Source organism: Python bivittatus, unplaced genomic scaffold, assembly GCF_059951505.1.
Source record: "Python bivittatus isolate LINGU-HERP-01145 unplaced genomic scaffold, Pbiv_v1 ctg000330_np1212, whole genome shotgun sequence".
NCBI lineage: Eukaryota > Metazoa > Chordata > Lepidosauria > Squamata > Pythonidae > Python > Python bivittatus.
This window is the reverse complement of record NW_028277058.1, coordinates 7,976,145-8,003,775: the sequence shown is the minus strand read 5'-3', so window position 1 is coordinate 8,003,775 and position 27,631 is coordinate 7,976,145. Positions and strand designations below refer to the sequence as shown.

At 38.1% G+C, this 27,631-nt stretch overlaps 1 protein-coding gene and 1 long non-coding RNA gene across 7 annotated transcripts; one reads left to right on the top strand and one right to left on the bottom strand.

Moving 5' to 3' along the window:
- Nucleotides 1-245: 245 nt before the first annotated feature.
- ASB15 (ankyrin repeat and SOCS box containing 15) lies at nt 246-22,422 on the top strand. Of its 6 annotated transcripts, XM_007420356.3 has the most exons (11): nt 246-264; nt 2,505-2,593; nt 5,768-5,911; nt 7,380-7,432; nt 7,787-7,918; nt 8,324-8,482; nt 9,578-9,823; nt 10,582-10,753; nt 14,050-14,620; nt 15,549-15,702; nt 17,316-22,419. In XM_007420356.3, the coding sequence occupies exons 3-11, from the start codon at nt 5,793-5,795 to the stop codon at nt 17,486-17,488; spliced, it is 1,779 nt and encodes a 592-aa protein (XP_007420418.1). In that variant the 5' UTR covers nt 246-264; nt 2,505-2,593; nt 5,768-5,792; the 3' UTR covers nt 17,489-22,419. The 6 variants fall into 6 exon arrangements, with proteins under 6 accessions (XP_007420418.1, XP_025020600.1, XP_025020605.1 ...); XM_025164832.2 differs by lacking the exon at nt 9,578-9,823 and having other exon boundaries at nt 17,316-22,422; XM_025164837.2 differs by lacking the exon at nt 15,549-15,702 and having other exon boundaries at nt 17,316-17,465.
- On the bottom strand, nt 14,679-27,501 carry LOC112540320 (uncharacterized). The gene is made up of 4 exons (XR_003084385.2): nt 27,362-27,501; nt 22,962-23,166; nt 22,449-22,513; nt 14,679-15,743 (listed from the first exon to the last, which is right to left on the bottom strand). It is a non-coding gene; the product is annotated as an uncharacterized LOC112540320 (long non-coding RNA).
- Between the last annotated feature and the right edge of the window lie 130 nt (nt 27,502-27,631).

The following is a 27,631-nucleotide window of genomic DNA, read 5'->3' as shown; positions in this document are numbered from 1 at the left end:
TTTCAGTGTTTTTCAACTTCAACTTTAAGACGGATGGACTTCAACTCCCAGAATTCCTCGGCCAGCGTGCTGGCCGAGGAATTCTGGGAGTTGAAGTCCATTCGTCTTAAAGTTGAAGTTGAGAAACACTTTCTTACTTGGAAATTGGAGTTCAACTCCTTTATATTAGGAAGCATCATCATGTCAATAATTATCATCATCATGTCAATAATATTCAGTAGCAGTCGTTTTAAAAGACTGGACAATTGATGCTGTATCGAGAGAGTGAGTTGAAACAAAAAGCTATTTTTATGGATTGTCTTCTTTCTCAGCTATTCTGCAACACGTGCTAAGTCTGCGATAAATGTTCATGATGAAAGGTTGACAATTTTATTATAAGCTTTTGCGAGTCACAAATTAACTCTTCGCTGATTTTACTAGAAGATTAGGAGACTCAGTCTGAGTTGCAACAATTTGGATATCCATGAGATAGCAGTAAAGTTATCTCTTCACTCCCATCTAGTGAGGGAGCAAAGGAGTTTTGCTGCCCAGTTCTGTTTTTTGTCTTTGTTTTCCTCCTCCCTCCCTCCTTTTTTTTCCTTTGGTGCCTTCCAGTCAGTCTTGACACCTGGTGACTGCCTGGACAAGTCCCTGCAGTGGTCTTGGCAAGATTTCAGAAGTGGTTTGCCATTGCCTGCTTCCTGGGGTTGAGAGATAGTGACTGACTGGCCCAAGATCACCCAGCTGGCTTTGTGCCTAAGATGACACTAGAACTCACAGTCTCCTGGTTTCTAGCCTGAAAATAGAAACATGGAGACTTCTCTGGAAATTTGAGACTTGGAAAATCTCTGGTTTTCCCAGGTACAGTATAGTAAGCCATAGCTCAGTGATCCCAATTAGCATAGCCAATGATGAGGAATGCTTCAAATGTGTGGCCCAAATCCCAGAACTTGGGGAGGAATACTAAGAATTGAAGTTTAGAGATGTCTTGCTGAGGAGTGCTGGACTCGGTAATTTAATAGTGTTTGTCAGTATAGTCTTTCCTCCTGTTGCATGTACTTACAAATGTGTGTGTGCTATCTGGCAATCTAGATTAACACAGTTTTCAACAACTGGAATGCAGCCCAAAAGTGGATGAGGATAGAGATGCTGCTTGTCCCACTCTGGTTCTTCAGCTATTCCAGGATAACTCCAGTTGGTGTAGCACTCATTGAAGAAGCAGATCTGTGACTTGGTGATCCTCTAGAACAGTGGACTTCAATTCCAAATGGGACTTGAAGTCCGCACATCTTAGAGTTCCTAAGGTTGAGAAACTGCTCTAGACTCACAGAAATTGCTGGATAGATGGAGGCTGTGGCTAAGGTAGCCTTTGCTCAACTTAGAGCTAGAATTCCAGTTGTGGTCCTACCTGAAGCAATGGTCACTCACACTCTTCTCACTTGTAGGACAGATGATTGCAATGCACTCTAAATGGGGCTGCCTTTGAGGACTGGAAGCTACAGCTGATATAAAATAAAGCAGTTTGCCTTATGGTGGGTGAGAGCTGCCAGAATCATATAATGCCAATGTTCGGGGACCCTGCATTGGTTGCCAAATAGGCTTCCTATTTCAAAAGTGCTGATTGTTACCTATTAAAGCTTTATATGGCATGGCACCCTGGTCCCTTTAAGTAGAACCAATCCATCCAGTCCATGTGTTCCACATTGGGATGTTGAGAATCCCACCATCTTGTGAAAGTCAGGGAGGGGAAATCAGACACATTTTTTAGTCTGTGCTCCATTCCTATGGAATAGCTTAATCTCAGAGATCTAGATGGTGTCCTCCCCAAGTACTTTCCAGAGCTCTTAATTTATGATGTTAACAGGATGCAATGTTGTGATTACAGTTTTAATCAAGTTTTATATCTATAAATCTATGGTTTTATAGATGTGTTATAAACTGAGAAACTATGGGGAATTGGTATATAAATATTATAAATAAATCTGATATCTCCAATGTAACAGAAACTCTAATGTAGTGTTGTGATGATATTACAGCAGAAAAAAAATTAAGATCAAAAGAATACACATCAAATATAGTGGCTTGATTATGTCATAGATTGTTTTAGGGTGCAGCTCTCAAAAATATTTTGCATAGGGAAGCTCTTCATTGAAGTGGTCCAAACAGCATTTGGAATCTGGCTGAATTCAATCTACTCTTTATTACAATTAATGGGGAATGTTGTGATCAGTTTAATCGCACAATTTTAACATCATACAGTAAGTCATTTTTTTAAAATTGCAAACCAGGAGAGAATTGAATAGTCAGCAGTATATCAAATTAAATAAACAAATACATTTGTTTTCTTAATGGCCATAGGATGAGTCGATAATGGGGCAAATAATGTTATTATATTTGTTAGACTTCAGATAACCTTTGATGAGACTTTGGAGTAATTGTGTGTCATACTTTCCTGTAGGCTGCTTGTATTTCAGTTGCCTAAGGTCAAACCTTAATTTAACTATCAAGTATGTATTTAATTTTAGAAATACCACATGATCCAGCCGCTCCCGAGACCTGTGTCTGCATGTTTGAAATTCAGGACCCAATGAAACAATGGCAAACTTTTGAAAAGGTAAGATTTTTTTCCCATTTATTTATAGATTGTCAGTTAATCTAATATAGTTAACTTAAAACTAGAACTATTATGCTATGATATTCAGATAAAGATTGGAAATAATGACAGATGGTTTTGCTATGAATAATCTATGTCATCAACAAATAATATATTTAATCCATGTCTAAGACCTATTCAGTTCAGTTTTAAGCAAACTTTGATACAAATATAGTCCTTTTCCTAATTTTTTTTTTAAACAGTGGGCAATCACCATTCCTGGATGTGAAAAAATGCTCAGTATTTCTACTCTCAGTGAAATCTGTATTTTTAAATGCTTAATTTTAGTTTTATAGCTCAGGAATATAAGTCAGTGATAGTAAAACAAATCATGTGAAAATAGAAATTAAATAATAATGTAATGGATTTGCCGTCAAAGTTTTGTGAACAGGGTTATAAATGTGGATTGTTCTGAGATGTTAACACATAAGTGTTGATAAGTTGTGTTTTCTCGTGATGTGTATCCATGGGAGCAGGGAAAGCTAGGTGACAATCAAAAGAGATGATTCTCCAAATCTCTTTCTCCCCCTGCCAGTTTTAACCAGGAGGCTGCTGAAAGAACAGATTGTGGTTCAAGCGAGACCGAGGAACAATGACAGAAATCTGAGTTTGGGTTTTATAAACATGCTGTCTCCCTGGTCTAGTGATTTTCAAACTGTAGTTCACAGATCATTGGTGGTATATGGAGGTCCACCACAGGGCCACCACAGGCTCCCCATGTTCATCACCAGTCAATTGGCCACTTCAGAACCTGTTTTCTGCCCCAGTCCCTGCCTCCCTGCACTTAGTGCTGGTTGGCAAGTTCACGTGTGGACCATGATGACAAACGGTGGCTGACAACTGGTTCACTGAAGCATTCTAGTGATAAGACAAGTAGCAATGGGATTACTAAAATTCAGGAAACTGAAACTAATGAGCAGAACTTAAGTGTGGTTGCTGACTGAGTCCATATGTGCTATACTATGTTGAACTGCGATTTTGCACAAACAATCCGTATATATATATATATACACACACACACACACACACACACATACAAATATATGATGCAGGCAGAAACAGCATATATTGAATGGCACAACCAAGTAGCTGGCATTGTGTACAGGAACATCTGCACAGTGTATGGGCTAGACCCTCCCAAGTCCAGATGGGAGACTCCACAGAAGGTCGTGGAGAATAACAGGGCTAAGATCCTGTGGGACTTCCAGATCAGATGGACAGGCAGGTACTGGCCATTCAATCAGACATTGTAGTAGACAAGGACCAGAAGACAGCAGTAGTGATAGATGGTGCCAAGTGACAGCAACATCAGGAAAGAAAGTATGAGAAGCTGAAGAAGTACCAGAGTCTGAAGGAGGAACTAGAGAGGATGAGGAAAACAATGCCAAAGTGGTCCCAGTGGTGGTGGGAGCACTCAGGACTGCGACTCCTAAGCTGGGAGAGTGACTCCAACAGATCCCAGGAACAACATCAGAGCTCTCTGTCCAGAAGAGTGCAGTGCTAGGAAGAGCTAAGAGACTGCGCAGAATCCTCAGACTCCCAGGCTTCTGATAGAGGACCCGAGATTGAGGAAGACACAGACCACCCATGGGGGTGAGAAGGGAATTTTTTTTATATACTGTAAATAGGAAATATGACAATGAAAAAGTGAGATGAGGAGTTCCACTTATGGACAGCCCCTTACCCTAAGAGATTTCTATCAAATTTCTGCTAACAGTTGTTACTATGACACAAAATAAATAAAAAAAAACCTAATTCAAATGGTAAATAAATACTTAAGTTTGGATTTCAAAATGTTAGAACAAAATTTAGCTTAAAAAGGCCTTTAAAAATGGAAAGGATGAGAAGGCATACAGGTAGTCCTCATTTAATGACCATTCATTCAGTGACCATTCAAAGTCACTGCAGTGTGTGCTTCAACTCCCCTCACCTACTTATCTCCCCCTATCACTGCCCTTTTGGTCACCCTGCACTCCACTGCCCCTGCTGCCCTGCTGCCCAGCGTTCCACCACCCCTGCTGACACCCCGCTCCAGCTGACCTTCACCGTCTCCTTCCTCCCACTGTTGACGAGGCACACTTGGCCAAGGCAGCTGCTGGCTCTTTGCAATGCAGAGGCCTCGCAAAGGGCCAGCAGTTGCCTCGGCTGGGTGCACCTCATCAGCAGCGGGAGGAAGAAGACGGTGAAGGTCAGCTGGGATGGCAGGGGACAGCAGGAGTAGGTGGCAGTGGAGTACAGGGTGTCCAAAAGGGCAGAGATGGGGGGGGGATAGGCAGGGGGGGAGTTGAAGTGGAGGCAAGCACAGCAGGGTGGTGGAGCCTTCTCTATCCTTTGTCCCCACCATTTGATATTCAAAGATACACTGCATCTGAGGGATGCAGTGCAGTGCTGAAGGGAGCTCACAGTGCTGAAGAGAGCTCACTGGGCCCAGCTGGGGAGGAGGCGGTGGGATGGAGCAGGCTGTTTGCCCAGGGCAGAGAAATATGAGGTCCTCGCCTAATGACAGCACAGTCCTCGCCTAACAATTGCAACCAGGACTACCGGAACTGCCTTCACTAAGTGGTGCAGTCATGTGCCGTTTCGCCTAACAACTGCTTCACTTAGTGATGGAATTTCCAGTCCCAGGGTTGTTAAACGAGGACTCCTGTACAGATGAAACTATATTATTTGCTGAAAAACATTAACTCCCACATTGTTAAGGGCTAAAGTGTACCGAAGAGTTGTTCATTTAATAGCGTAGTCCCCACATTTTCCAAACAGCTATTTATTAATTGATTGCAGAAAGTTTGAGAAACAAACTTGGCAGAGGAAGAGTGGACTTCAACAAATTTAAATTTTGCTTCCACTGATGCTCCATCTTTATATTGGAGAGTAATCAACCTCCAGTCACCTCCTTTCAAAGGAAACCAGTTCTGGGTAAACTCTGTGCTTTGGGACTTTCTGACCGCTTGGCAAAATGGAGTGCATGTAATGACTGCTAAAGTATAACATATTTTGCTTTTTTTTGTACTTCAGTTCTCATTCTGAAACTGAAGAATGAAATTAAACTTTCTCATAATTACTGAATGTGTGCTGGTCTCAGATGTTCTGGCATATGATTCATTTAGCGTCATCTTTTTTATGGCTTGAAAACAGCTGCTTAACACCTAAAAAACAAACAATGGAAGGAGATGAGGACTCTGATGAAGATCTCACTGATTATGCAGTTCAGTTAGGCATTCAGGAGTCCCTCAGTGCTGAACGGAGTCAGCAAAGGACTTTCCCCAGTCATGAGACAAGGTAATTAAGCAATGTGGTAGCCCAAACCCTCTTCTGAATGTCTGTGATTTAATCCCTGAGGATCTTATTCCACTCATATGTGGTGCTTCTCTTATTGCTTTAAAGGCCAATGTTGGGAATATAACTAGGATGTTCCCTAGTTTTTCAGCAGTTTAGGTTGTGGTGACCTGTAGATGTGTTTATTATTTATACACTTGGATGGCTTACAGTGGATACTAATCCATTTAAAATACATGTTTTAAGAAATAGTAAAGGAAGGTAATGTTCATTAACATTCATACCGAGCCATTTTTGTTTCCAGATTCAATACTGATTTTCAAAAAAGCCAGCTCAAACCACTGGCCATACAGGTTTCTGAAAGCAGTGAAGCTTTTATGAAGAACTCTATCTATCTATCTATCTATCTATCTATCTATCTATCTATCTATCTATCTATCTATCTATCTATCTACCTACCTACCTACCTACCTACCTACCTACCTACCTACCTACCTATCAAATTTTGTCACACCCATCTCATTAAAAAGCGACTCTGGGTGGTTTTATCTTTACAGAAAAGATAAAATCAATTAAAATACAATATAAAACAGTCTTAATAAAATCTAAGAATGATGGGAATTGGCAAATAGCTCAGGGAGCGTCATCAGGGAGCTAACCACCCCCAGGGACGATTAGAGCTCTTATCGCCCCATTCCAGCTGGCAGAACCAGGTCTTTAATCCTTTCTGGAAAGCCGGGAGGGTAGGGACCCACCACACCTCTGGGGGGAGAATATTCCAAAGGGTGGGGGCAATGACAGAGAAGGCTCTCCTCCTGGGCCCCGCCAGCCAACATTCTCTCGCTTATGGGGTCTGCAACATGCCCTCTCTGCCTGACTGGGTGGGACGGATTGATATAATGGGGATGAGACAGTCCTTCAGGTAACCTTATGTTTGCACACTGTTGTGCAAATCAAGTTGGACAAATAACTCACATTAGGTGAACAATTTTAGTTGATTTGTGGAGGATTACATGGGACATATGAGAAGACCTGGAGAAACAATGAATTGGACTGTAAAGAAATACAGTAATTCTTCCATGCTTCTGCCCTTTGTGTGGATTAAATTCACCTCTAACCAAAAGTGCTTCTGCTGTTTTTCAAATTAATTTATGAAAACAGCACCACACAACTAGGTAGCAGCATCTAGCTAACCTTTGCTGATTTTGAAAAGCTAAGCAGGGTTGGACCTGGCTAGAGCTGGTTGTGAGACTACCTAAATGTTCCAGGTTTGTAAGATAGACTGGAAGAAAACAAATGCCACTTTGTTGCTGAAGAAACTATATGGATGTGCCCATGAAGTCACCAGGATTTGAGGTTGATCTGAAGGAAACAACTATTATAGAAGCAGGAGATAGGTGTTTTTGATGAGATTATAGCAACAGTTCCTAAAATGTGAAATGCTACAGATGCTTTTTTTTTTTCCCTACAGGTTTGTACCTGTCAGTGATCAAAACAGGAAACTTGTAGCTGCCATAAGAGAAGGTATATGTGCCAAGAGACATGGTGTTAAGCTAATTGTGTTATTGTTTGAATGGGCATGACACTTATTTTGTTTACCTTTGTTATCATTGTGGATCATCACAGATTGTACTTTTTCATTTCTTTGCTGTTTAGCCCACTGGAACAACCCTTTGTCCATGTACTCTTGGGTGTCTATCTGCTACCTGAGCAAAACAGTACAAAACACCATGTGCATTTACTCAATGAAAGCTTGTGCTATTTTATCAAATGTGTTAATCGTCACTACAAGCCTTTCTTGTATTTTCAAAGATAGGGTTAGGGCTCATCCTGATTGTTTGCTTCATTTCATCTTAGACTATTTTTTTTCCCCTTTAGGACAAGTGTATGATCTTCAAAACTATGTGAAAAACAAATATGCTCTGGATGAGGCTGATGAGAGAGGCTGGTTTCCTTTACATGAAGCTGCCATTCAGCCAATTCAGCAAATACTTGAAGTAGTTTTGGATGGTAAGTTGGCACAGGCTTTGAAGTTGGAATCAGTTGAAGAACCCAGTGCTGGTCATCTATATGATCATGTGTAGAGAGTTGTATCCAGTCAGCATTCATCTAGATTACTGAATGAATTCAAAGTTGTTTCCAGAAGGTGCACAAAGAAGCCTATTTAAGTTGAGTTCCACTTCTGGTGAGTTCATGGATACATCTATGTACTTTCATTGACAAGAGGGTTGGTTAGGTGTTATCATCTAATTATATTAAACCAGTTTAGATATTGGTAAAAGCAAATATTCAATGTAAGTGTGTTCTCATGAGATTTTGGCTAAGAATGACCTAGTGTTAAAAATTTGTAAAGCAATTGTATGTATTTAACAAATGCAGCATTGATAAACTTAATTTATGTTTAATTAAACCTAGCATCTTATAAAAGTATGTGGGAATATAAGACATGTGATGGAGAGACACCATTAACTTTGGCAGCCAAATCTGGCCATGCGAAAAATATCAGGACCTTATTGGCAAAGGGAGTTTGGCCAAATACCATGAACAGAAAAGGAGAAACACCTCTTCTGATTGGTAATTACTTTTATTAATGGCTTTGGGGATTTTAGCTTGTTGCCAGAGCTTGTAGAATCAGAGGCTGAACATTGTAGAACCTGAACATTGATTATGCAAACCTTTAATCACATGAGTCATTACTGTTCAGCTCATTAAGCTCTATTACACATAGCCTGCTTTTATAACTTTGCTTACATGTACACAGCTGATTGCATGACATGTGGTAAGATCTTTAATATGCCACTTCCTTGGTTCTCTTTGTACATGAGATCCCCCCCCCATTGATTGCCAGAAGGGGTACACACAATTTCATGTCATTCTTGTGCTTGTGGTATATTCTCTTGAGCACCACCCTCCTTTTCCCTTTTGTGTTTATAGTATAGCTCCAGGGGAACCCCTAAACACATGTAGAAGATATGCTAAGAAAAGACAAAAAGGGGAAAGTACATTTGAGATGATTTCTACACTGGATAGGTAGAAATGTAGCAGAGTTCATTGTCAGTTATTCAATTATGTTTCATTTTCTTTTACTTTCTGATTATTCTTCTTGGTCCCTGCATTGATTAAAGAATTCCTGCACTAAAACCCATGCAGGAATTAAAAAAAAAAGTTTGTAGCATCACTTGAAGTCCCTTCAGTTTCTGTGATACAAGAATGATTATTTGTCTGCCACCAATTCCTGAAGGGTCTTTTAATTCCTCTTTCTTATTTGTAACTACAGTGAAACTTTGATTTAGCAGACCTTGATGTGTTATGACATTAGCATAGATGCCATCCTTTTCAGTTGAATAGCCAGTAGAGAATAGCAGAACCCCAGAACCCCTGCTCCCAATGGCTTATTAAGATGAATGTTCACTGTTCATTCTTCAACAAATAAAGTAGAGGAAATATCCTTCATTCTAAAATATTCCTTAATTATTACCAAAATCAAATTCTGTGGAAATCTGAAAATCATGTTGAATTTGATTTGCATCACAAACTAAGCTAAAGTTATCATGTATTCTTATTCAGTGACAACAAAACAAGATTTTACTACAGAGATTACAGTGGGTTATTTTGAAATATATGACATCTAAACATTTCCCCTCTCTTTTCTTTGTCATAATCCTTAAGCGGTAAGACAGAGCTCACATGAAATGGTTTCCACTCTGATTGAATACAATTGTATCGTCAATCAGCCATGTGTAAAACGATGGTCAGCAATGCACGAAGCTGCAAAACAGGGCCGCAGTGATATTGTTGCCCTTCTTTTGAAGAATGGTGGAAATGTACATCTGAAAGATGGATATGGAGTAACACCTTTAGGTGTGGCTGCTGAATATGGCCACTGTGATATACTGGAGCATCTAATTCATAAAGGTGTGTTAACAACAATATTTGTACTGCAAGAGGTATGATCTTTGGCTGTAACAAGGGTTGAACAGTTCCTTGCTGCCTTCAAAGCATTTATGAACATCTTACTTATAATCTATAATTCAAAATACATGTTGGCTGCGTAGCTCAGATTTACTTAAATCCATTTCTTTTCTATTTGTTGGAAAGCTGCAATGCTATTGAAGGGATCAATAACAGATTATATGGATTTTATGTTCACACAGGCAAGGCCTACTAAAGTTTGCTTTTCATATCTATCAAGGTCACCATGAGAACAGTGTACTTACAAACATCAGATCATGAATAGACTGGAACGAACAGGGAAGGGGATTATTTTCTGAACTGTAATTCCCATCTTTCTTCCCCATTGGTTAAGTGAGAATTATAATTCAATAACATATGAATAGTTGTATATTTCCCACCTCAATATTAACTACCATGAAGCCATTGAATTTAGTACATAGGGTTGTGGCATAGATTTACTAGTACCATTTGTAAGTATTGCCTTGTTAATGTGAGCAGATTTAGTGAGTAGGCACTTCTCTTTCTCAGTATGGCTGTAGCGATTTCTAAAATATGTCAGAGTGGGAAAACCAAGAGAAAAATGCTTGGGCAGTCTGGGACTTGGAGAATAAGCAGTTGATTACAGCATGATGATTACACCGATTTCAAAAGCTGTGGTGAATAAATAAATATGGAGATATGTGGGCTTGTAACAGGTCTACCTTCTCTTGCACCACTAGGTGGTGATGTTAACGCTACAGCTGATGATGGCTCGTCAATACTCTTTGAAGCAGCTGGTGGTGGCAATCCAGACTGTATAGCTTTGCTGTTGGAGTATGGGGGAAGTGGCAATTTGCCTAATAAGGCAGGACATCTTCCAATACACAGAGCAGCAAATGAAGGACACTATCTGTGAGTGTGTTTTTTTAAAATATGTATCTCTGAGTCCAACAGCTTTATATTATGAACGATGATGATTTTGTTATTTGTGCATACTATAAATGCGTATAAGGTAGCATAAGCAAAAGAAAAGTGGGCTTTCTGGGAGGTGCCTTCTGAGCCACTGAGGCTGCATTTCTATACAGTCTTTCCTAAGAATGCATCCCACTGAATCCTCCTGTGGTTTTTGAAGAAATAAATAGGATTGTACTTTTCAGGGCCAAACTGTAGAGCACGTGGACTTCAGATGGTCAGGAATATTATACGCACTTGCATCTTTTGGTATCTTCCAGTGATGGTTCTTCTTAAATTGCCCTCCCATTTCAATAAAGCAATACAATGAAGATTTGTGGTTGATGTGGTATGTTGGGGCAGAGGATTACTAAGCCTTGGAATCCACTGGGGCACAGTCTTTCCAGGCATGTCCTTTGCCCAACCTTCCTTTGCCTTAGTGGTAGAGGAGGGCTCTGATATAGGGGTTACTGCTCTAAAATTAGAGCCTTCTTTTTTTTTCTGGAGGTGGAAATCTGATGAACCTAATAGCTCCTACAATTGCAGACTTATTAATTTGTTTTGTTTTATATTTATTTACCAGATTGTCCTACCCAGGTTATATACAGCAATATATTCACATTGTGTTATATTGTTGCAACCTTGCAAGAGTAACTCGCTTTTCCAAGTTTTATTGCTGAGACTACCCATTTGTAACTCTATAGTTGGTCATAACTGTCAGATGAAATATAACTGATGCAAATGTTCTAATTTAAGGATGTTAATCATAGGGATCTCTGTGGGGGTTAATGTATGGCTAGACTACATGCTACAAACAGTCTTTTGTTTTTTATTGTAAGTGACTTCAGGATGTTGTGAACACTAGCAAAGCAATACATGGGCTGAAGGAATGAGGTTTTTAATCTCTCCCTAAGTACCTTGCTGCTGATAACTAGCCCCAAAAGGAAAAATATTAAACCCTGTATTTTTTTTTCCCCTAAAGAGTGTGAAATAGCATGGAGGGCAATTTCGAATGGACAAATGCTGAAAGGGAAAAGTTTAAGCAGTTTTTTTCAAATAAAAACAAACCTTAATTTATAAGGATTGGGAAGAAATCTATAGGAATCTCAGCATCTGCTGGGTCTAGACTCTACAGCAGTGTTGTTCAAACTTGGCTGCTTTAAGATGAGTGGACTTCAACTCCCAGAATTCCCCAGCCAGCATGGCTGGCTGGGGAATTCTGGGAGTTGAAGTCCACTCATCTTAAAGTGGCCAAGTTTGGACAACACTGCTCTACAGAATGATGAAACTTGCATTGTGATGTTGCAGTACAAGCTCTGCTCCTTATGTAAGTATGTCTGCTTTGTCATTTGCTCCCCCTCAGGATGCCCATGAATTTGGGTAAATCTAAACATGCATAATCTTGTATACCAACAAAATTGAACCAGGACAAATTTCACCAATTCTGCTTCTCTCATGCTGTATTTTAGATGATCTCACATGTAAATGATGCTGAATTGTTTTCTACAATACTTACAGGCCATCAGCAATGGTTCTTCTAACATTAGAAGCATATTATCTTTTTGGAATTTGTCCTAAAGATACATGGATATATTTTGTTTCCCATCATTTTAGGTTTAGGTCAGTGTTAGTTTAATTATCAGAAAGAAATATACACCCCAAGCATGGTAGGTTATGTTCTTTATTGTTCATGACAAATGATCTAATGGAGAAGAAAAATTAATGCTGAAAAAACTGCCTGCTCTTCCTATCAATTGTTCAGTTGGGTCTTTCTGACATTAAGAACAGTGAAGATGGGAAGACTAAAAAACAAACAGGAAGAAAGACATGTTAGGAAGAGCTATGTTCTACAAGATCCATACTTCTCTCTCGTCTATGCTAGGTTATCAATCAAGAAATACTGGTTTAAATTAATTCCTTCCTCAAAACATGAAGGACAGCTTTTCTGTCTCCTGGGATGAACCTAACAGGGCATTGGATGTCTGTCTAGTTTTGACCTCCAAGGCTAGGTTTCATCTTCATTCAAGGATGGGTAACATATGGTCCAGATATCCTTACTAAAATATTAATCAAACATTTGCCCAGATCTATTTGCAAGGAAAACAAAATCATGTTCAAAAGTTGGTTGAGACAATTTAGTTCCTACTTTGGGCTCTTTCATGTCAGTGAATGTTTGGAAAAGAAGTGAGATTTGGGGAACAAGGATATTTGTTCCTGGATCTCTTCCTTACAAGTGACTTCATTATCTTGGGTGTATGAGTGCTAAGAGTAAATCCTTACTGCTAAGCATCAGTGATAATCCTATAAATCTTGAGAACATGAGGTAGCTAAATTGCATGGCTCCTGACCACTGCATTGAGTAGTCACTGAAGTGCAAGTGCTTGCTTTCAAGTTACAGGAAAACAGTGAAATTGTTTTGACCCATAGATGACCATCACTAAATTGGTAGTGTCATCAAAATATATCTTTTAAGTGCGGTAGGTTATTATAGGGAAACTGGTTCTTTACAGAGTAGAACTATTTTTCATCACAAAAACATCACATTAACCCAATGTGAAGGAATTAAGTAGATTTATTTATGGTCCAGGACCAATAAAACAGAAATACTAAATTAAAAATACAGAAATACTAATAAAACACATATATAACATTTAAAATATAGAATAAAAAAAATCAAACCTAAATAATGAGAAGAGGATATTACCCAGATTCTTCAAGTCCTATCCATTGCAAGAAACTTGATAAAATTTGTAGTAGTTGTCCAGGTTAGGTCTTGCAGAAGGAAGACTGTAATTTCTTGATCAGAAAGAGGACTAAACTTTTTGATAATCAGGTTTATGAGTGCCAGATGCCATGGATGGTACAATGGACAACTCAGAAATATGTGGGTTACTGACTTTATCTCTGTATCTGAGCAGAAGCACATATAATTGTATGAGAGAGTAGCAGATTTGCCTATAATCTCCATAATAGGAAGTGCACCAATCTGAGCCAAGGTAACAAGATTAATGTAAGCTACACACTGCCATTTAGAACTGTCTGCTCTGATTGGATATCTAGCTTTCTGCACAAAATATGTCCTAGTCCTGAGGTTTTGTTACAATCTACGGGCATCAGCAACTGAATCTGAGTCTTCTGAACACAAAAACTCTGCTCTCTTCTGAATTATACAGTTAAGAGCTAAGCTTTATTTTTGTAACTTGTCTGTTGTCTGTATTTTAGCCATCACTTTAAATACATCTTCCCTATTTTTGTAGGGCCTTGAAATTCCTTATTCCAGTTACATCCAGAACTGCAATCCGAAAAAGTGGGCAGAGTCCCATTCATTCAGCAGCAGATGGCCAAAATCCACAGTGCTTGGAACTTCTAATTGAAAATGGATTTGATGTCAATGTTCTTCTGTCAGAACACATTTCACAAAGTTATGATGATGAAAGGAAAACGGCACTTTATTTTGCAGTTTCCAACAATGACATTCTCTCAACTGAAATACTGCTGAAGGCTGGCGCAGACCCCAATAAAGATCCTCTCAATTGCCTTCTTGTGGCAGTGAGAGCAAACAACCATGAAATTGTACGGTTGCTTCTTTCTTATGGAGCAAATGTCAACTGTTACTTTAACCTTGTGAATGACACCCATTTTCCCAGTGCCATTCAATATGCCTTGAATGATGAAGTTATGCTAAGGTTGCTGCTTAACCATGGGTACAATGTGGACCTCTGTTTTGATTGCATACATGGCAGTATCTTTGGAAATTCTTTTTTGTGGCCAGCAACAGAGGAAGAAGTATTGCCAGGCTGGACATCTTGTGTAATTAAAGATAACCCTGTAAGCACATACCTGATTTTTTCCTATTCAAAATTATTGTTAATCAACATTTGTTAAGGAGAGTGCGTTGAGTTGGCTATTGTTGGGGTTAAAATCCCAAATGTTTCACTGTGATTGCACTCTCTTCATCCAAAGAAAATCGTGACTAAGATCTGTATGAATAATGCTCATCCCCTCCTCTATTTTTAGCCGTAATGACAAAGGCCAAGTGTAGAGTGAGGATAGAAGCTGTTGTAAAAAGAAAACACTGACACATGTTTGTGTCCTTGTCTCTGCTGATGATAAGCATGCTTAGAGATGCAGGTATAACATTGCTCCATTAGATGTATCCTTCTTCCAAAGGGTAGAGCCAAGGGAAGAACTGTTGATGGAACAGTGCTGGCAATATTCCTAGTGCTATGTGGGCAGGAAGGCCAAGATAATCCAAATGAAAACTTACATTATGTGCCATCAGAGGACTGTTAGACTCCCTGCAGAAGTTCTGCAAGTCTACATCTTGACTATCAAGAACAAATGTATTCATTTCATTATTTAGGTACTTTTAAGCTACCTTTTAGAACACAAGGTACCACATGAACTTCAGCTGTGTTGTACAGACAAAGAAGAGCTGTATCATCTTTTTGTTAACAAGTTTAATGTTCAATATGTTTTATAAATCATTAGATATGCTAGTAGATACTGTACCAAATATTTCAGCTCAGAATATAGCTTCCCAATTTCTTCCAAAAAGGACATAGAGAACTGAAGACACTATGAGATGGCACTGTAATATTTTAAGAATTCAAACAAGCCTCTCCTGCCTTTTAAAGCAATATTTGGATTAATGCATTTTGTTTTATGATGTGATCTGTTTGTGAATTCTGCACAATATTATAATAATACATTTCAGAAAAGGATTTAGTATAACACCAGTCATATTTCCTTTCAGTTCTGTGACTTTATTACAGTCCCTTGGATGAAACATTTAGTGGGACCTATTGTCCGCATTTTGATAGATTACATGGATTATGTTCCTCTCTGCACAAAACTTAAATTTGTCTTGGAGACTCAAAAAGAATGGCCAGAGATCCAGCAAATATTAGGTAAATGAATACTTGGCTTGGAATTATGCCAGCTGCTCAATCTATGAAAACAAAAGAAAAATGTATTTGTATTAGAAGATCTCAAATGATTTGATTCTATTGAGTATGTTATGACAATGTGTCCCGCTTTTTATCCATACTGTCTTAGAGTGAATGGGATTTATAGGCATGTGAATATGTAAAGCTTAGGAGAATAAAGGCTTAGTATAGTAATGCAGGTGGAGAGATTGATCTTGGGATATATAGGATTGTCCAAATGGAACACAAGAGAATCTATAGGTAGGAAGCTTACTACAGAACTACAAATGCGGAAAAGGAAATGCATAATACAAAATAAATGGCAAAGTGCACTAATCTAAGATCTAATGTACAAATGGGTAGATTTGGAACATCTAAACTTCTTTTCCTTGTAAATGTAACAGCACATCCTCTTGGATGTATGACTGCTAATAGTAATTGGTTTAGATGGCACCATAAATAAATGGCTAACCTTCCAAATTGGTATCCTTGAAATGTTGACTTGGGGTTCTAGTATTTGAAGGCCAAATTAAATATAATCAATAAGGGAAGACTAGTTTAAGCTATATCATTTGTCGAAATAATATTTGAAATGTATGGTCAAATCAGATCCTATGCATTTGTGCTATAGAAAAAATTTTTAAACTGGGTTGGCCTCATTTTAGTCAATGTATCTCACCACATGATGTGATGTTTTCAATAAAAGCCCATACCATTTTTTGGCTTTTGCCATGCCTGTTATCTAGGAAGTTTTTATCAACAACTTGGATACTTATTAAGTTGGCAGGTGACACAAAACTAAGAGGCTTGAATAGCTGGTAAAATTCAAACGGGGGAAATGAAAAGTTCTCCGTTTGGGTAGGAAACAAGAAAGCCACACGCATAGGAAGACAGTAGTACATGTGAAAGGGATATGAGACCCCTATTGATCACAAGTTAAACATGAGCCAGGAGTATGATGCAACTGCTAAAAAGGCAAACATTATCTTGGTGCATTAATAGGAGCAAAGAGTTCAGATCATGGGAATTTATGTTCCACTCTACACTGCACTGTTCAGATCCTATTTGGAGTGCTGTGTCCAGTTCTGGGCACCACAGTTCAAAAAGAACACTGACAAAATTGGAGCAAATTCAAAGGAAAGCTACCAAGATAGTGAGAAGTCTGGAAACCATGCCCTGTGAAGAGTGGGGTTAAAGTAACTGGGTATGTTTAACGTACAAGAAAGACAACTGAAGGAAGATGTCATAGCAGCAAATATAGGAAGTTACGTGGAAGGAGGAATAAACTTATTCTCTCTTGCCCCAGAGATCACGACTTGAACCAGTGAGTTTAAAAAATGGATTCAGGTAGACATCAGGAGAAACTTCCTGGTTGTATGAGCTGTAAGCCAGTGGAACAGACCACCGTATGAAGTGGTCAGTTCAGCTTCACTAGAGGTCTTCAAATAGGCTGGATGGTCACGCTCAGATGTATCCTGAACTGAGCAGAGGGTTGGACCAAATTATCTCTAAGGCTCCTTCCCACTGCATGATTCTTCAATTCTAAGTTAATCAGACATATTTTCCATTCCATTTCTTTTCTTTTTGTCTTTTAGAGAATCCTCGTCCGCTAAAACATTTGTGCCGCCTGAAAATACGTAAATATATAGGATTAGTGAGAACAGAGAAGACTCTGTCCATGAAGAATCTTCCTCTTCCCCCAACTTTAACAGCGTTTATCCTCTTCAAAGAATACGATCTTTATGGAAGAGAATTACATTTGGAATGATAATCAGAACCCTGGACATAGTATCTTGGCTATTAAACTTAGCTAAGCTTTAGATCAGAGTACCTAAACTGCCAAGTATGCGATTGTTTCTAAAGATTTCCTTATGCCCATGGAAGAGGTGTTCTTTGAGTATTTCGGGAGAAGAATAAAACCAGCTCCATTCTTCCATTTCCATTTGCGTCATGGAAGCAGGAGAACTGCTGTCAAACTTCATGCGTGTGAATTCTTACGTAAACTTCACATTTAGATATTTGCAGAACAGCACTAGTTTTCCTCCTGCCTACACATCTTTGGTTGCAGTATGTTTTCCCCCAACTTCTCCATTTCTGATACATAAGAAATAGAGGTGGTTCATTTGTTAAAAATTAGGGTTTTTATCTTAGCACGTATCATAATTAAATTCTGGATATATTCGTTCTTAACAGAAAATATTTCTTATTATGCAATATAGTGTGTGACACTAAATTGTGGAAGAGTTAAAAGAGATGTTAAGTGTTATATGGACTGTATTTAGACAAGAATCTTTTGCACTTTTTTCCTATTTTTTATGGCTTGCAAATTGGAAGCACAGCAACCATATAATTAATTTTGTTTTATTGTTATTTTGCAGGGGAACTTGCTGTATCTGATCAATGGGCAAGCTGTATTAGGACAAATACAGATTTCTGTTTATTTGACATGTCCATCTCAGCTTCTCCTCTATATACATATATAAGTATATGTATATGCACACAGACATATACTGTACATACATACAAACCGTTCTTATATAAAGCCTGTTTGTTCACAAGTCCATAACATCTGAACATATAAAAGAGACTTTTGTTCTCAAGAGATTATGCTAATTTCAACATGCATGGTGAATTTTTTTAAATTCTAGCATGGACACGATGCGTACATGAAAAATACACAATATTCCAGTTGAAGGGAACCTATAAAATGAAAGCCTGCAACTCAGGTGTGTACAACACATTTTTGGATTTGCCATGCTGATATTATTGGAAGATACCGTTACCTATTTAACCTCACAGAATCTGTTCAGGTTTGGGATTACTATTTTTTTTTCTTGGAAATCTTCCAATTTCTTGTCACCTTACTGCAAAATGTTTGCTGCAGGGGGCTGCACGGGGAGTGTCCCAAACAATCAAATAGTGCAATCAAAGCTCCAAATCATTTGTTATGTGCAACGCACCTAAAAAAAACAGGCAGTTCTGATTGCACGGTTGTAGCAGCCATCTTGACTTTTTTGACCATACCCTGCAGACATCCCAGTTCAGGGAAAGAAACACAAATGATCAAAGTGCATTTCAAAGGAAAAAAGATATCATACTGATTTTATACATTGTACGCTAAAATGGATCAGAGGTTCAACTAATGGTAGTAACACTGTTGTTATATAAATGTGCCTGGAGGGTAAGGAAAGCAGTTTGCATTTTACACCTATCAGTAAGGTATTGCTAGAGCATCCTAAGTGAAAAATGAGAATACACAGTATATCTTGTAGGTTTTATGTTAGCCCCTTCCTGTTGGCATGTGCTTAAATTATCCCTACTGACAGCCCCAGAAGCAATCTAGCTGGATGATCCACGGAGGAGGCATGTGGTCATAATCTCTTGTTGACTCGTTGCCTGGTTTGGAGTGACTTTGGCTGGTGGAGAAGGCCAAAATACCCAGCTCCAAGGTTGTTTGGGGCAAACATGAAATTCTTTGAAGGGAGGAGGGATAAACCTAAAACAAGTCGAAATTGGCACTGGATTCTCTGCCCGGTGATACGGAGAGAGATGAAGGGCGGGGGCATGATTTCTGATATGATATTTCCGATTCTTGGCTGACATACAGGAAAGGTCTGTTTGTTTATACTTCATGCCAACGATACTTTGTAGTGAAACATCAGCCAGGTTGCTATCGAAACCTTCAACCCCAAACATAACATTGCAAAGTCAGGAATTCCCCACAAGTATTAGCCTCTCTGTACAGGCCTGTGTTTCTATGGGCAAGAGAAAGAGCTCAATCAATATTTCTGGGTTAACAAAAAGTATAATTTATTACAATACAGTACCCTTATTTCCGTACCCCACAAAGCTGAATTTCCACCAAAATACGGCTGTGTGGGTGGATTTTAACATGAAAGAAGTGTGTTTGGTGTTTTTATCTTCTTTAAGTTTAATCAAACACAATGAAATAATCCCACTGTAAAGTTATTGCTGGTCATTTACTTAATGAAATTACAGCAGCACAAGACATTTTGCTTTATGCATTAGATGGTTTTACCTGGGATTAATCCTGCAAGTTCCTTTAAAATGAATTGAGGTTTCACAGTAACAAGGTCTAATATATTAGTCCTGCAGCCACCTGATCAGGGAATGTGAATTTTGAAGGATAATCTCCATTTGTTCTTCATATCATTCCTAGTACCAAACACCCATTATCTAAAAATCACAGGCAGTTACTTAATGTATGACTTTGCAGCTGTTCAGAACTTGTTGAGCTCAAGCTTAATGTGTATATAGAAAATATAAACATGTAAAGTTAACTGCTGGTTACAAATAATAATGAATTTTGGAGAGCCTTGCAGTAATGTTTTTAAAAACCCTGTGCTTTTAATGCTCGCTCTGTGTATCCGTGCTGTTACTGCCCTCAAAGGATATGAAATTAGGTATAAAAAGTCAGTTAGAAAGATGTACGCATTTTGAAACTCAAATTAATGTACCTGTTCACAGACTGATTAATGATTAGCAGATTATCTACACATTGTCTGTATGTGAAGTAATGAGTTGCAGACCAGATGTGGTGTTCATGCTGTATGCCCTCTGAAGCACCTTTTCCAATTTTTTTCTGAAGTGCTACCAAGCTTTACTAAATTTTATTTGGAGGTACTGGTACTTTGAAGCCACTGTGTTCTAACCTGCTATGTTCTATTCAAACGAACGCACAATTATTTAATACAGTATGGACAAATTCGGGTGCACTTGTATTTAAGATTACTTTCAGGATTTACAGAAATGATAATGTTTTAGATTTTGCAACTCATCTATAAAATAATGGTGGGCAGAAAACCATTTTAATGAATTATTTTTCATTAGTACTGGTCTTTAACGGAAATAGTTTCTTCTTTTCTTCTCTTCTTTTAGTTGGTGACATAAGATTTACATTAGGGTTACAATTAGATATTGCTTCAAAAGTTGGAAAATGTTACAGTGATAATGAAAGGGTTGATTAAAACGTGTTTAAAAATTGCACCTATTAGAAATGTTTTATGGCTGATAGCATTGCCCACAGCAAAATCAGGTTTCTGAAAAGGCAGAAGATTGGAAATAAAATAATTTGTACGTGTAGAGAAAGCGATGCTATTTTGTTATTTTCCAAAAATCTTGAAAAAAGTTGGAAAAAGGTGGAAGGAAAATAAAGAACAATTAATTGATGACATCATGTAATTGCCTTCAAAAAGCGTGTGGAAAAAAAATCACCTTTCTTTATAAAATGATCTGGAAGCTGATTTGATATGGAGATTAAATATGTTATTCACTCCTCTTGAATAGGAAAGCCAATTTTCAGAAGACTCTTTTTCTAGAGGGTTTGTCTCATGACTCTTGATATTTTAATATTAGAAGCAGAAATGCAATAGATGTCTTTCTTTGAATAAATAACAGGGCGGTCAAAAAAGTCAAGATGGGGACCATAGCCACAGGATTGAAGCTATGCGATACTCAGTCATGGCTGCCATTTTTACTTGTTTTACAAGCCTACCTTCCCGCAGATGCCTCCAGCTAACACTTAAGAGTGAATATAGTGATTAATGCTTTGCTGTCCTTTCATGATATTCCAGAACCTACTGTGTGAGTTAAGTCCAGTTGTCCTACTTACAGTTCATTTGGCCATGCTTTTAATTTTGCATCTAAAATTCCAGAATTTCTGGGGGGAAAAACTAGGCATTGTACAAGAAGTACTTTGTATCTAACAGCTGCTTCTGTCTATTCATAAGGAAACTAACTGAGCTCAATGCCATTTTCTCCAAAGTAAGCAAGTGTAGAATTACGGACTAATTTCCATTTGTTTTTATCTCAGAAGAGAAAAGGCCAATATTCCCACCTGACTTTGAGTTTACAAAGTCATTGCTGCAGATGACCCAGACAATGGAATCATTTGGCAAAGAAACCCGACTGAAAAGTTATTCTACAACATACTTTCAACACTTGTTTTATTCCAATTACTGATATGAGTGTTAAATGTAAGTGATGACATACTGGCTTCAAAGAGAAGCCAGTATGCACAATTTTTGGTGTTCATATTGACTCAGGCAAAAAAATCCATATAATTTGTTCCATCTGCCTAAATGTGGTGACCATACTTAGATGTCAGAAAAAGATTGTCTCCAGGAGCTCAGGATGGATTATGTGGGATTTCTCTTAATTTTATTCTTGCAACACTACTTTGTAAGGTAGATTGGGCTGAGAAAGTGTGACTAGCCCAAAGTAACCCAGCAATTTACCAAGCCTGAGAGTGGACCTGAATATGGGTCTTCCAGTCCCAGTCCAACGCTTTAACCATGATCGCACAAAGGCTTGTCTAACTCCTGAAACAAAGATTTCCACAGCTCTATGTAAGCATTAGTCCATGAACTGAAGGACATGGCTAGGTTGGTCTAAATAATCCGCTCCAATGAAGGAAACACAGGGGAACCTTTAAAAGATTTCTGCATGATTTAACACACTATTTATCAGTGACTTATCTAGGCATCAGATGGCAAAGTGCAGCTGTTAGCATCCAAAGGAGTTCATGCTCTGTGGGAGGTGAGGTGAGGTCCAGTGATCATGAGAGATTGGGAGAGGCACAGTTACAGGGAAAGGTGAGCTGAGTCTTGAAGAGAAAAACAGACAATTGTGTAGTGTGTGAAACCTATGCATCACCTACATTTCTGGTTCTGCAAATTCAGAGGGAGCTTCTAACTGGGATAATTTACCTGCAGTTTTCTGGCCAGCGATGTGAACACTGGAGGAAATATCTGGATTTTGAGACTTCTGGGGGCTGAAAAAGTACATAGGAAAACCATATAACATGGCAGTCAGCAATCTAACAAAACACTAAACTGCTCTGGAAGTCAAGAACATATGAACATAAGAAAAACTCTGCTGGACTGGGCTATGGACCCATTTAGTTCAAGATGCAGTATTGCACAGTGGCCAACTGATACCCTTGGGAAGCTCGCAAGCCTGAACTGAAGGGTGATAGCTCCTTTCCACTGTTGGATCCTAGTAACCAGCATTTGATGCATACTGACCGTGCTTAAGAGGCAATAAACAGCCATCAATATTAGTAGCCATGGAAGCCTGATCCTCCTGTAAACCTCTCTAGTCCCCTTTTAAGATCAGTTACAATTGCTGGCATCAAATTCCTCAGTTTAACTATATGAGGTGTGAAAAAGTATTGAGACAGAGAGAAACTACCTTCTTATGCCATAAATGATTTTATTTACCTTTCTCATGTTTCCTCTTACTCTCCTAGTTCAGGCTAGAGTGTCCTCACTGCTGTCATCTTTCTTCATAGGAGATGTGCTTCAGTCCCCAGATCTCCTGCTGTGCCTTTTTCCATTATGGGAATATCCTTTTAAAGTTGTCATGGCCAGAACTGAACCTAGTTCTCCAAGGGTGGTCTCACCATAGGCTTGTATAAGGATCATTCTAAAGAGGATGGTACATCATTATATCAACAGCTGTGTTTTCAATTCCCTTCCTAAAACAAGCATAGAAATTGCTTGTTAACAATAACTGCACACTGTGTTAACATTTTGATTGAAATGCTAATGGTGACTCCAAGATCACCATCCTGGTTAGGTTATGTGGATGGATTTTATTTATACATACATACATACATACATACATACATACATACATACTGGTTCACAATAAACTGGATTTGCCATAATGAAGTTGATTTACCAGTGTGGAGATGTACTTTTGGAGACCTTCACAATATTTTTTTGATTTTACTACTTTGAACAATTTGGCACCATCAACAAACAGGGGCCCTTTACTGCTCAAGCCTAGCAGATAGAAAGCACCGGTCCCAACACTGATCTTTGGTGGACTTCACTTTGACATCTTGCCAGAATGCCCATTTATTCCAACTCTGTTTCCTGGTTTTTTGTCCAGTTACCAATCCATGACAACAGCTTTCCATCTTATTAGCTGGTAGTTGAATTTATTCAAGGATCTATAGAGAAGGACTTCACCATTCATGAATACATACATACATGCTCTTGCTATCTCTGTTTCTCTCTCCCTCAAGCTATTCCCTGGTTGACTTCCTATTCTGAATATATTTGAATAATCTTTTGTTGTTTGTCATGTGCTCATCAAAGGTTTTTTTTCCCCCCCCATCTTTGATCAACTGCCTGCATTTTTTTGTCAGGACTAATTTTACTTTTTGTTCTCCTTCTTTCAGCAAGAGTTCTTGTCTTTAATAGCATTTCTCAACTGCTTATTAGCCATTGTGGTGTTCTTTTGGATTTCATGATGCCTTTCCCTGATCTGAGGTTTATGTTCTAGCTGTGATTCTATTATTGTGGTTTAAATAATTGCCATGAATTGCAGAGAGAATTGGCCTTCTTAACTCTCCCTTTCAACTTTCTTTTTACCAGTTCCCTCATTTTTTGAAAGTTTGGGGCTTTTTTTAATGTCAAACTTGATTGCTTTGAATTTTCTTTAGAAGCACCTACTTATATGCATGTGGAAGATCATAGCATTATGATCCCTGTTCCCATTTGGCTGAATAATTTTTAAGTCCTGGAAGAATTCTGGGCACTAGTTATGATCAATCTGGTGTTGACTCCAGACTAGATGTTCCAGAGCATAATCATTAAGGGTATCTAGAAATTAGGTTTCCATGTCAAGAACATGCATTTTCCCAGTCTATGTGAGGATAATTGAACTCCTCCATTACTATTATTATTTCTTTTTCAAATACCTGTCTAATTCCATTTTCCATCTGTAGGTCAGCTTTAACTTCTTGATCAAGAGGTCACTAATGTGTTCCTACTTAATTTGAGGAACTGATCTGAACTGCCACAATGACTAGGTGAGAGTTTGCTCCACTTGTGAGTTCTCCTTTGCGGGATTCCAGTAACTCTACCACCAATACATCCTTCTTTATCTTTTCTGTAGATCTTATATTAAGAGATAACCATCTTCCACCAGGTCTCTGTCAAACCTGTTACAGTTAAGTTTTCTTCTAACATCAAGCACTTTATTTCTCCCAATTTGGCTTGGAGGTTTCTGATATTGGTATATAAACACCTATATAGTCTTACCCTTGAATTTCCTATGGCTATTATTCTTATAAGTTTGTGGTTTCCTTGACTGATTATGTTCATTTCCTAGATCTACACTGCCTCTCTGAACAGTTACAAAAACATTCACTCTCACTGGTGATTTTCCTGAACAAGATCCTTGTCATATCTGGTTAGCTTTTCTCTTGGAATCTGTTGAAAAACTGATCTCTCACATTTTTGATATTATACACCAGCAGTCTAATAATCTCCTACGTTTAATCCCCTCTGAGTTGAAGGGTAGATTTTCTTTCTCTTCTAAATTATGTTAAGCCTATTTTATGACAACATTACCACCAGTACATCCTTCTTTATCTTTTCTGTAGATCTTATATTAAGAGATAACCATCAGTTCTAGTATGTTTCTTACTTCACCATAGCAGCTGATTTTCAGTGACCCCACCACATTCTAGGTTGGGTTTGCAGTGAGCTACTCAAAATGAGTTAAGGGTCTTGTTGCTCATTTTTGCCTGGCTGCTCATTTTAATTTTAAAATTATTTTTTTTTTAATTAAAATGAGCAACCAGGCAAAAAAGACCCCATCACTTTTTTAGATTATTGAGTCAGCCTTACTTTTACCTTTTTTTCCTCTTCCAATGTTTAACTGAAAATTACCCCCAAAGAATATAAGCCCATTAGATCTGCTTTGGGCTCTGTGCCCAGCACTGAACAAAATCAGTGTAGAACAATTTTATCAGAGCCTCACTCAGCTTTCTCTTCTCCAGGCTAAACATAACCTCTTCCTCCAACTTTTCCCCATAAGACCTGTTCTCTGTAGTGTCGGTCATTCTATGCTTGTTTGTGAAAGTTGGGTTGCACAAAGCTGTGCTTAAAACTCCAGATGAGGTTCGTGTGAAGTAGAAGAAAACATGGTGTATGGTTATCGCTTCCTTTGACATGTATGCTATGGTACTTTGAATGCAGTTTAAAATTGCATTCATCTTTTTGCAGCTAGATCACACTGCCAACTTAAGGGAAGCCTGTTCCAGGAAGGCACGGAGGAGCCATACTCATTGTTCCAACACAAAAATAGCTATCTCCAGAACACCATCTGTCAACAAAGAAATAGCACTTCTTCATTTTTTTTTTTTTTTTACAATTTTGGCCTAGGCTTACGTTTAGTACTTCAAGAAAACATCACCATCTTAGCTGACTGTTAGGCCTAACAACTCCAGTTTGAATGAAATTAACAAGCCTGTATATTTCAAATAACTAGGCCATCAACAGAGTAGCCTTTACTATTTATTCTGATAAAGCATTCTTCTAGCTGCAGCACATTAATATATTTATTGTCATTTGAAAGTTAATGCATTGCTTTAATCATGGTTTTATTATCCAACTACATCTCATAGCCCTTTTCTTTTATACACTGATAAAATCTTGTTTCTCTAGGTTTTGGTTCTGCAATTGTAGCCATCTAGATATCTAGGCAAAGTAATAGATGCATAAAAATTAAACCTGTCTGTGAACAATATGGGCCAAAACAAGTATACCTATTTAAAATCAGGCTTTAATCAGCTTCACAGAAAATGATTGTATTGATACAAATATAGAGAAGTTTTGTGAATCAGCTGTCAGAAAAATGATTCAGTAATGTATATGAACCCTAGGTCACCTCATGTCTAAAGATAATCCAGATTGTATGTATGTTTTAAAGAGGGAAAATGCAACTGTTTTTACATGTAAATCAAGTATAGTCTGAACTACCATTTAATACTGCTGTTGTAGAATTTTGTTTAACTAAATCTTTGTAACCCTATTCAGTATTATTTAGGGAATCTGCAATTACAGGAAGATCGTTTAGACTAGACTACAGCCAATACCATATATTTGCATTTTTATGAGACAAGCAAAGATAGACAGAGACAGACAGATAGACAGACAGACATAGGCCATAGCCCACCTGAGAGTCAAGCATGCTTTAAACAAACTGAAATAATTGAATCATAGGTATTTTCTCTCAAAATATGTATTTAATTATTCCATTGATAATGCTTATACATCTGAGAACAATGACACAATATTCACCGAAATGCAAACATTTCCAAAAAGCTAATTTTTAATCTTCAGATTAGTGCAGGAAGAATGCAGATCAGGTCTTTTTATATAAGAGTTTACAAAGGTCAAGTCCATCCATACAAAATTAATTCTATAATAGCAATGTTGTTGATCTCCCAGTACTATATGTAGCTTTAACAATATTTTTTTTTTTAAAAAGTGTTAATTGTCAAGTTCAGATCCACTTCTATATCTTGACATTTTTTGAAAGAAAAAAAACCTTATAGCTGAGTTAAAGGACTATTTTTTTTTAAAGTAAACTGATCTTTGCCTAATTTTAGTGGCGTATTCCATAATTTTGGGAATGAGGATTTTCCTATTTCTATATTACATTCTCAGAATTAGCAGATCTCAAACTGGGCAATTATTATCCTTTCTTATCCTGTTCCTCTCCTGACAACAATGAAAATGAGGGTGTCACAGCTAAGAAAATATTTTGTCCTACTTTGGAATGACACTGATCATCCTGAACAAAGCACCCCTTTTATTACCTGATCTCTGTTGCTTGGGTAGACACAAAGTCTTTGTAAGTGTGCTTGTTGCTTTATGAACAACCATCTTCCTGGGCCTCTAAATCCACAGATGAGTATTCATTTTCCTTTTATCAAGCGACTCTAAATATGGTTCTGATCAGTATGTAGTAATCCCTGTGTTTAAGAGACATAAGACACTGGTGCATTGGGACATTCTTTCTGCTCAGCTCTTGCTGACGTCTGATGCTTAAAACAGAGCATGCTTTCATCCTTCTGTGCATTGTCGCA